Here is a 10,243-nt window from a genome sequence, read left to right as displayed (position 1 = left end):
CCCCCAAAAAAAAAAACAAAACATCTGTTACCTACAATATATACACAAAGTGCAAGGAGGCACTTCAAAATATCATGCTTTTAAGATAGTGGTGCAAAAAATAATTATAATTTTATTTTATTCATGCTTCTAAAACCGTGAGTTTGAACATAATAGCGGTCCAACACTCAATCCCCACCGGTGACACTATGGTCTGCATCGTCTCCTTTTACCGGAGAGTTTTTTGTTTTTGTTTTTTTTTTATTTTTCCTGAAGATCACCAGGTCAAAAGATCAAGCCCAAAGGCCCTGTTAGGGTGTCAGTGCTGTGCTCTGCAGCTCACTGATTACAATTATAAATGTAGTGACCTTCCAGGTTTTAGCGTGTTTGCGCGCGTGTATACATGTGTGCAATTGAGAAAAGCGAAACAAAAATACAAAACAAAAAAAAAATAGTGAATTTGTGTGCGTGAGTGTATGTGCATGCTTGTTTTTGTGTGTATGGTATAGATCAGTCTGTGCAGAGTGTACAGCAGAACACCAAGTGCGCACTATGTTGTATCAAAGCGCACTTCTATCAGCCGAGCTTAAAAAAAGCAAAGTGAAAGACGTCTTCTGAGAGTGCGTCTCAGGAACTATAAGGACAGAGTGCTGCACTACGTGTTTCGTTAAGTTTCCTAGTGTTACTTTAAGTAGCATGTGTTGTTTGAAGTGAACATCTTCAAGGCAAGGTTGTCATTAAGCACAAATGAAAAGAAACAAGACAGGAGAGAAGGACCCCGATAGACACTGATAAAGAACTCAAATCCACACCCACATCACAGAAGTCTCACCTCTCACTCACACAGGCTAAAAAAAAAAAAAAGAAAAAAACAGATTAACAGCCAGTTGTCCTGCTTTGTTTCTGTGTTTGCACATCTTTTTTTTTTTTTTAAGCCATTTGGTTGTATGAGAGGAATACATTTTTATTACCTGATAGCTGGCAACATTCTGGCATTATGTGTGTTACTGTATGTGTCCACCCTTTTGTTCTGCGTTTCCTTAAACGACTTCTCACCAATATGGACACACAGCTGCAGCATCTAGGGTTTGTAGAAACAGTCGTGAGCTCTGGTGTCTGAAATATATTGTTGTTTACCTTTTTAGGTCTGGCTAAACAAGAAGCTGGCGAGCCTCCCTGTAGAGTGTTATATCAATGATCTGTCTCTGTTTGTGCAAGCCAAGGATCCATCTGACAGCCGAGTGCTGCGCTGCTTCTCCCTCAGTTTCTTTCTATTCTTTTTTTTTTTTTTTTAAACATTTTTCTGATGGTTCACCTTCTGTCAGTGTTCAATAATAAGTTTGTCTCCGCTTTCAGACAGTACACGGGTTGAGGATCATTCAGCCACGGAATGTAGTCTTAAATATGTGTGTGTGCTTACTGTAGGTGCTGGGAAACTCCCCTTCCTGTCATATTATCACATTATAAAATTATTGTCTTTCAACAAAGTCCTTTTGCAGTAGTCAAAACTTTCCAAAGATGTGCTGTTAAGAGGCTGCTTTTGTGAGGTGAAACGCTCAATAGTGAGCAAGTAAACATTTTAGGATTACAACATTTTTCCCTGTAAAAGAGTAAACATACAAGCCTGAGTATCTTTTGCTCTCCCTTAGTGTTTTTTCTTTTAAAACTTGGAATACGATCAGTGTCGACATGGAACAATAATGTGCATGACTTTGATTATGCCACTGACTCATAATTATCCTCATTTTGGCTTTATTGTGCTCTGTCACTTTGTTTGTGCTCTATATAACCTCATTTTTTGTTCTAACTTTTATTCAGATATGTCAATTATTTAGTATTATTTGTTCTCGTAATAACCACATTGACGCAAATTTAGCTTTAATTTCACTGGCATTTTTGTAAAAGTACCGTATAAAGTTTCATATTTAGGGCAGTGATTTTCTTAGCTTTAAGTTTTGAGGCTTCATTGGAAAAAAAAAAGAAAATATTACCTGCTGTGCCAGCCACTTATAAATGGACAGTGATGTAAGAAAACTGAAAAATGTTTTGCGTCATGGAGGCAGTTCAAAGGCCTCTGTGAGTTGATTGATTTTCTGCCTGTTTGGTCCCTATAATTGACTTGGTCATGTTCATAACCCCAGCTCTCTCTCTCTCTTTCTCTCTCTCTCACACACACAGACACACATACACACACACAGACACACACACACACACACACACACACACAAAAAGGTTTATAACTCACTCAGCAGGTGATTCAAAAAAAATATAAAAACAGTCCCCTTATTTTTTTTTTACAGTAGACAAAATAAAGGAAAACAAAAGGGGGATAGAAAATGGGCTCCATATGATTTGTGCTTTATAATTCCACTGTGACTGTGCTTGTAGGTTTATGAGGCTCAGCGTGATTTTCCTGTTTGTTATTATTCTCCCTGCCTCCTACCCTCTCATCAGTTTGACCTCAGACCTCAGGGACAGTGGGTAACATTGGGCAAAAGCAGATGTGGTCAGATGCACTTCAGAGGCTCTGACAGTTAAAGATGAGAGACTGAGCTTAAATTGAAAAGCAGTGGCTCTCTGCACATATGTGATGGTACTGACAGGGATGTAAAGCGAAGAAGCTCGGTACAAACATTACGCTGGTTGCCATGATTAATGCTCTAACTCCCTCTCATCCTCCGGTATTAGAATAATGAATCACCTGTATGAAACTCGGAAGATGATCTCATCCCATGTTATACAGCCACTTCTTCTCTCATCTTATGATGTACAACCAGGATGTATTGCTAAGAATAGCTTATCTAACTTTTTTTTTCTCTTCCTTCCCTCCCCAAGCCTTGAAGTATGTTGTGCAAGTATCTGCTATATAGTTCATAATTTTGCTCTACCAGGTAAAGTATACCTCTGTTATCATTAGTATTAGAATTAGTATTACATATCAGTCAGATATACAGCTACAAAACTTTTTAAAGGGACTAATAAAAAAAGAAAAGAAAAGAAAACTAAACTACCTTAAAAAAACAAAAAAAAACAATTAGTAGTTCTGTTCATGTGACTTTTTTCATTCACTCTTTTTTATCACCAGGTAGGAAAGCTTGTGGAGCCCAGGAGCAGGGGATCTCTGTGCTGCCATTATTCATGTTTCCATGGTTCCTCCTCAACAAGCGTGCACTCCGCAGCAGAGCCGTTAGTGGCTGAGGTTACCTGCAAGCAGTTAGCAGGGAGATCTAAACAGTTGATCCAAGGCACAGATTACAAAAAACACACAAACACAAACAAACTTAATGTCTCATAAAACTTTGGATTAAAGAGCTGTGTTACACTGTAACACTGTGTGGTTTGATTTTCAGCTTTAGCCAAGCAATCTGATCCGCTCAATCATCGGGCTTATACGGTTAATAAAGCATGCCATGCCATCAAAAAAGCAACGTTACCGATCAACCCTATACCCTGTTTTTCTTTAAAAGCCATTTGTTGAGATAGATGTTTTAGATAATACATGAGTGTAAACATTGTTACTGTAAAGCCAGAAAACCATTTAGTACATTCTTTTCTGTACTTTTGGATACTGTAGTGATGTTATTTGGCAATGAATAAAACACAGCTTCTTAGGTCTCATAGCTATTTAGCAATGTGCAAAATCTATGGAGGAAATAGTGGAACTACTGTGTGACCACTGATGATCAGGCTTATGGCAGTCCTAAGAGCTGAGTTTCTTTTACCCACCTGTGAACAGAGCACACATTTATGACAAAAAAATCAAGGGGCAATTACAAAAAAAAAAAAAAAACACACAAATGAATACATCATGAATGCAAAATAGCCAGATTACACAGAAAACAAGGTACAAATACTACAGAATGAATGCACTGTTACGTTGTTGTTACTTTGCAAGCACTCTACAGTGGTATAAATCTTTGAAAATGGGGTTAGAGATGTGAGTCAATCTATTTACAGGCAAACAGAAGAGAAGACAGAAAAAAAAATAGTCATGGTGGATACTGGAAATAGCAGGCCTTTGTATCGCATTTATATGTAAATGTCTCTTAATAAATGGAGACTCAGAAAGGAGGATATAACTTTTTCCTATGGACAGATTGCTTCTGTGACAGGTTGCCAGTGTTGCTAGGCAACACCTTTCACCCTTTAATAAATGAATAGGCTCATCAGTAGACCTTTTCCGCCAGGGCGTTTATGTGTATGCGTGTGTATGTGAGGGAACAAGCACTATGAGCCCCCATATATTATTCTAAAAGCCTGGGATACATTCAAAGACGGGATTCAAAGTGCATTATGTTTTACATTATGGGAGCTACTTCACAGCTTTCAATTTCACAAAACAGTTTTAGCAATCACAGAAATAGATGGTGTCAAAATGCAAAAAAAAAAAAAAAACCTGACTGGGAATGAGTCAGTGACAGCGTGGTAGATGTGTGTATGTAGGGGAATATATGCACTGCTAATTTGCTGTAACACTTTCCCTCTCTGAATTTTAAATGCTACAGCAATGGATGACCCTGTTGGAAATAAATCTGTTTAAGAATTAAAATCAGCTACATTTTAAGAGAAAGCAGAATGAACCATTCTGGACATTAAGCTAAATAAAATGTCAAAATTTGAGAAAAAGAAAATGGTTGCAGAAAAGGGAAAACATTATTCAATCGAGACATGTTTTGGAAGATGGATGTAGTGTGAACTTTTGGTAGAAAGGAGAGCTGCTAAATAATTCCTCAAGGTCATAATGAGGATTATGAGTTAGAGCCAATCCCGAAAAGGTTACAGTCATCAGATTAACTAACTGTAGAGCAAGTGCTGATTTATCCCTCATTTGCATGAAGCTGAACTTGAATCATTCTTCAGTTTGTTTAATTTTTCTTTTGGTAAGAGTGCTTTAAATTTTTAGACGTTCAACACAAAAGCTGCTATTCCAGAGGGACAAAATATATACATACGCATGCATCTGTTGTTCTATTGCTTCACTTCTGTCATAAAATAACAGTGGGTATATTTACATTGTTATATACAAAGATGCAGTGGATAAAAACAGAGTCAAGCAAAAGATGCAGGGTGAGCATGCAACAACAGAGAGGGTTATATACAAGTCTCTATGTCTGTAAGCGTTAATTGTACCTTGCATTCATCTACTACGACAGAATTGTTAGCAGTGGCGGTAGCGGTGGTGGTAGCGGTGGCGGTTAAGACGCACTGGTTGGAATTGTTTTCGTGGTGGTTCTTCATGTCGTCATAATAAGACGGGGTCTTCGTCATCATTTCGATGTCGTCGGATTTAGCCGTGTGCGCGTCCAGCTCTTCAAGCTCTGCCTTGGACATGTGGTACACGATGCCTGCACCGTAGGAGTCACCCACCACGTTCACTGAGGTCCTGAATCGATCCCTGAAAAGAGAGGAACCAGGATATAGGAGGATGATCTAGCATGCTCCATCAATGAGGGAAAGACTAGGAGGGGTTTTGCAGAGGCAGGAAAAAACAAAAATCTATTTATGCGTAGCCACGATACACATATTTGTGATGTCAAACTCACAGCAGCCAGTCAACAGCAACCAGCAGACTGATATCTTGGGTTGGCAGGCCTACAGCAGTCAGGATCAACAGCATAGTCACCAAGCCGGCACTGGGAATACTGGCTGCTCCAACACTGGCCAGTGTGGCTGTCAAACTGGATGAAGACACAGCAAAGGGGCACTCAGTCACATTTCTCAAAACCCACTACACCTAACCACATCCTCCACAACCCTCCTCTAAACCCTTCCTCACCACTTCAGTCGCCAGTGAATGTGAAATCGCAGCACCTCACTGCCACAGATGAAGACACTCATTCTCTATGGTGCTTGTGTGAAGAGCAACAGCTGAGGACCACTAGAGTGGGTCCTCCATCGCACATGAAGAGAGGTTTAAATGTGAGAGATAGGATGTTTAATTTAATAGACTGATATGCTGCAAAAATGTCAGACTGAAGGTCATCCATCCTCGACTTACACTATTAACAAAAGGGCGTTTGGCAAAGTTAGTTCCAGATACTCAAGAAACAGCAAGTGGTTTGTATTTATCTTCCTACTTAGCGTGAAATACAGCACTGGCACATGTGGCTTCTTCCTGGTGGTTTGTTTGCTCTCCTGTAAATTTCTTCTCTAAAGTTGCAGCCACTTTGATCAACTGAGGCTTTTCTGTTCACTGTTAAGTGCCTCTACACTCCATGCTGTGTTTGTCCTCATTTATTAACAGCTAACTGTGTTTGCTGAACTGTATCCTCGGGGCGCCATTTAAACCCTCTTGAAATAGAGTGAATTACGACTCTGAGTGTTATGACTAAGAATAGCTTTTCTGACTTTTGTGTGCAGTCAAATCAATCTTAGAGGGAAGAGTCCTTTTAAGAAGCCTATTTTCATACATGGATGTCTGAAATATCATAGATCTCATCATTTCCCAATACCAAGTCTAAAATTTCATACAAAACAGGAATGCAGGCAGGAAAGAACACCAAATCTTTCAACTTACATCTTATACCCGTAACAATAGTATGATTTCCATTTAACAGTGTGAATGACATCAGCTAATTCAGACTCTGACAAATTTTAAGTACAAAGACAAACTATCTTAAGTGTTTGCTGACCTGACGGTGACAATCTGGCCTGGGTCAAGGTGGATACCGTTCATCTGGGCAATGAAGATGGCAGCCACAGCCTCATACAGAGCAGTTCCATCCATGTTGATGGTGGCACCGACTGGCAGCACGAAACGAGTGACTCTTTTGTCAATACCCAGGTTTTCCTCCAGACAACGGAAGGTGACAGGCAGAGTACCAGCACTGGAAGGAAAAGCAGAAGAAGGTAGGTAATTGTGTAAATATTAAGATGCCTCCATCTATTCGTCCATCCATCCATCCATCCATCCATCCTGATGCTGACCTGGAGGCTGTCCCCAGGGCAGTGATCCAGGCCTGGAAGATGCCCAGGAAGAAGGTGAAGGGGTTTTTCCTGACGATAACAAAGTAGATGCTGGGCAGGAAGATTGCTCCGTGGATGATGAGGCCAATAATTACAGTCACCATGTACATGCCCAACTGCCTGGCCACCACCTCCAGATCCTTGATGGAAATGATCTTACCACAGATCAGGCAGGCAATACCAAAGGGAGAATACCTGATCAGATGAAAAAACATTTTGTCATTACTTTAAATTTAATATCAAATACAGATGACAAACACTGATAAATTCTGCTTTAAATCGTCAGCTCCTCCTGTTTTAATGACGTGAGACATAACTTGGCATAGAAAGTTATTTCTGACTCCAAACAACTAAATGAATTTCAAAATGAGTCAATGAGATTCTTAAGTGATACTGACCACATGATCATGATGACAAGTTTCATCACAATCTCATTGAGGATGTTGAAGAATTCAATCATGAGTCTGGCCTTCTCTCCCATCTTGCCCATGCAGATGCCAAATGCAATAAAGAAACCAATCAGACCTGTGACAGAAAATCATAAATGTACCCTTAACTTTGAGTACCAGTGTGGACAGGTGAAATGAAGGAACTGTTATTAGGAAGTGATATGTTTTACATTTACAGCCAAAAAACATCAGGTTTTTCCAAATGTTTGCTGCTGTCAAATTGTGTAAATGTACTGTAAAATATTGTTTTTAGCCATGGTAGTGTCATTGCTGTGGGGATGGCAGTAGGTGGGCCCACTTTTTTGGTCAAGACTGAGATACCTCAGAAACTATTGGATCAGTTCCTGTGAAATTTACTACAGATATTCATGGTGCCCAGAGAATGAATCCTAATAACTTTTCCATTTCCAGTAGTTACTGTAACAACTTTCATGACTCCTTAACTTTTCATCCAGTTAAATACTTGCCAAACTACTGACATTCCCATTAGCATTAACTGCACTTTGTGTTTAGCACTAATTAGCAAATGTTAGCATGCTAAAATGCTTCACAAAGATGGTGAACATGCTTAAAATGATACCTGCTAAGCATAAGCATGTTAGCATTGTTGTTGTGAGCATGTTAGCATGCTGTACAGCTGATCATAAAGTCACAAGCATGGCTGTAGTTGAAACAAATGTCACACACCCAGAACATTCATGCCACTTTTGAACTGCAGGGACTTTTTGACGATGAACTGAGGCTCCTTGGTGATGTTCGCCACCAGTCCCTCCATGGTGGTGGCATTGACATCCTCCTCAATAACCACCTCCACCTTCTTTGTGACCGTCTGGATCTGAGGTTACAAAAGACAGTATATTATTGATGAGCTTAATGACTGATACTGTGCCAGTTATGATAGTAAATACCACTCAACTGACAATGATTGAGACAATGATTGAGTTTGAAAATGTGCTGCTACAGAGAACAGAGTGGGCGCAACACATCATACTGCAAGGCTATTCTTTATGATCTTATGTGTTTTTGAATTCCTCTGTCGATAAATCCTCTGCAAGGCAATAAAGACAGTCACACCCATTTTTGCAAGCCCACGAATTCCCAGACATGCAAGCCATGACATGATATTCCATATAAAGTGATGCCATATTCTTGATATTTGACTTGACATATCTCAGACAGACACATCACACCTGACTTCCTACGCATCTAGCACTTACACTCACACTCAAACTTCAGCATTAAACTGTGTCCATCATCATGTTATTTTCCTCCTTTACCTGTTGGAAACAAGCCTGCACCAGGTTCTCTGGGAACAGGTTCCTGATCAGATCAAAGAAGGCATCCAAGCTGGACACATCATCATTTTTCTGGCCCTCGCCCAGATTCTCCTTCAGTTTGGGGTTGCCAGGGTGGATTACTAACACCAGGATGACTCCCAGGATAGCAGCAATAACAGTGGTGGTCATGTAGTAGACCATAGCTCTGGTGCCCAGGCGACCGCTAGATTTGGCGTCCAAACCGGCTAGACCTGCAGCCAAAACAAGCAAGATCATGTTTACCTGGTAATTACTTGGTCTTATTGAATGGAAATGTTGACTCAATACTGCGGGGCATAAAGGCTGAATGCAAAGACCATTAGGGGACTGCATAATGGTGTTTGATCATGTGTATGATTCTTAGCATGATGACTTAAATGAAATGTTGTCAATTACGATTTCATAATCAGGATTACAGTAGTAACTTGACTTTTTCCTCATGACAAAGCACTGAAAGGTGCAGATGAACAATTTAAAGTTTATTTGCCCTCAAACTCAAGTGTACGTGCAGCTCACTCCTACTATCACGAGTGTAAAGATAAAACTCAAACACACCACTAATACTAAAACTATCTAATATTCTTGTAACAATGTAATGTATATGCCATAAGTGATCGGTACCTGTGATTAAACTGGAGATGATAAGTGGCAGGATCAACATCTTCAGCATCCTCATCAGGATATCTCCAGGAAAAGCAATCACCATGACAATATCTGGGTGGATTGGGGCGGCAACACGGAGTAACATCCCTGATACAGCTCCCAAGATCACACCTGAAGTGCAAGGAGGAATGTGTGTGTGTGAGTGACACCGTACAAGTATATAATGGCAAAGTAGATGAGAATCTGGAATGAAGTCAGATTGAGAAGGCAGAGGAAAGCGAGTCACATAAAAAAGAGAAATTTCTGTGGGTGTATTGGCTGCTACTGAGAAGAGCTTAGATGAAATGACAAATGAGCAACAATTTTCTCCTTTAAAACGCCTCAATAACTGACCCCTGCCCCAGCAATTCACTTGTTCGGAGCTGTACAAGAGGCTGTGAGCTGCATGCTTAGGGAGGACAGTGGGTTGAGGAGATAAAACGGAAACCTGCTAAGTGAGAGTAAATCTCGTGGAGGATTAAGATCGGATCTCTTCAAAGCAGTGGGGAGGAGGCAGCATGTCAGATTCCCTGGTGAAGCATGTGTAATCTCTGCAAACCCAAAATGCTTTTGAGGATTTTTTTTTTTTTCACTTTGTGGCAGGGAAGGTGAAAAAGACTTCTTCTAGCATTCAGCAAAGGAGGGAAGGAGAGGTAGTTGACCTTAATCTCAGACACACTTCACTGATATTTCTAACGGATGTTTTCTACTGATTTCTATCCTTTGTCTTCCATTCCCTCTCTAGAGGCCTGAAGAATTGGAGAGTTCAGCCCCTATCTAACAAAGCCAATGTTGATCCCTGACATATGTCTCTTCCAACTAACAGTTCCTTTCCTGCCATGCAGCATTTCTGTCCAGAAAGTAAAGATGACCTCTGTGTGCTCTGATACC

At 40.2% G+C, this 10,243-nt stretch overlaps 1 protein-coding gene across 3 annotated transcripts in view; it reads right to left on the bottom strand.

Annotated features, from left to right (window-relative positions):
• Nucleotides 1-101: 101 nt before the first annotated feature.
• The window catches only part of LOC111671220 (excitatory amino acid transporter 2), a 29,546-nt gene continuing 19,404 nt past the window's right edge, over nt 102-10,243 (bottom strand). For 2 of the 3 annotated variants that reach the window (XM_023428285.2, XM_023428284.2), the window contains exons 3-11: nt 9,332-9,484; nt 8,672-8,922; nt 8,082-8,229; nt 7,344-7,470; nt 6,907-7,140; nt 6,612-6,806; nt 5,523-5,657; nt 5,110-5,374; nt 102-3,183 (exon numbers count right to left, since the gene is read on the bottom strand). In XM_023428285.2, coding sequence (XP_023284053.1) covers nt 3,112-3,183; nt 5,110-5,374; nt 5,523-5,657; nt 6,612-6,806; nt 6,907-7,140; nt 7,344-7,470; nt 8,082-8,229; nt 8,672-8,922; nt 9,332-9,484 — 1,580 coding nt within the window. In that variant the 3' untranslated portion in view covers nt 102-3,111. The remainder of the gene's footprint in view (nt 3,184-5,109; nt 5,375-5,522; nt 5,658-6,611; nt 6,807-6,906; nt 7,141-7,343; nt 7,471-8,081; nt 8,230-8,671; nt 8,923-9,331; nt 9,485-10,243) is intronic. The other variant, XM_023428286.2, reaches the window with a different exon arrangement.

The sequence above is a fragment of the Seriola lalandi genome, unplaced genomic scaffold (assembly GCF_002814215.2).
Source record: "Seriola lalandi dorsalis isolate HSWRI2012SDOR001 ecotype SW California unplaced genomic scaffold, Sedor1 jcf7180002054873, whole genome shotgun sequence".
In the NCBI taxonomy this organism is placed as follows: Eukaryota; Metazoa; Chordata; class Actinopteri; order Carangiformes; family Carangidae; genus Seriola; species Seriola lalandi.
This window is presented reverse-complemented; position numbering and strand designations above follow the sequence as displayed.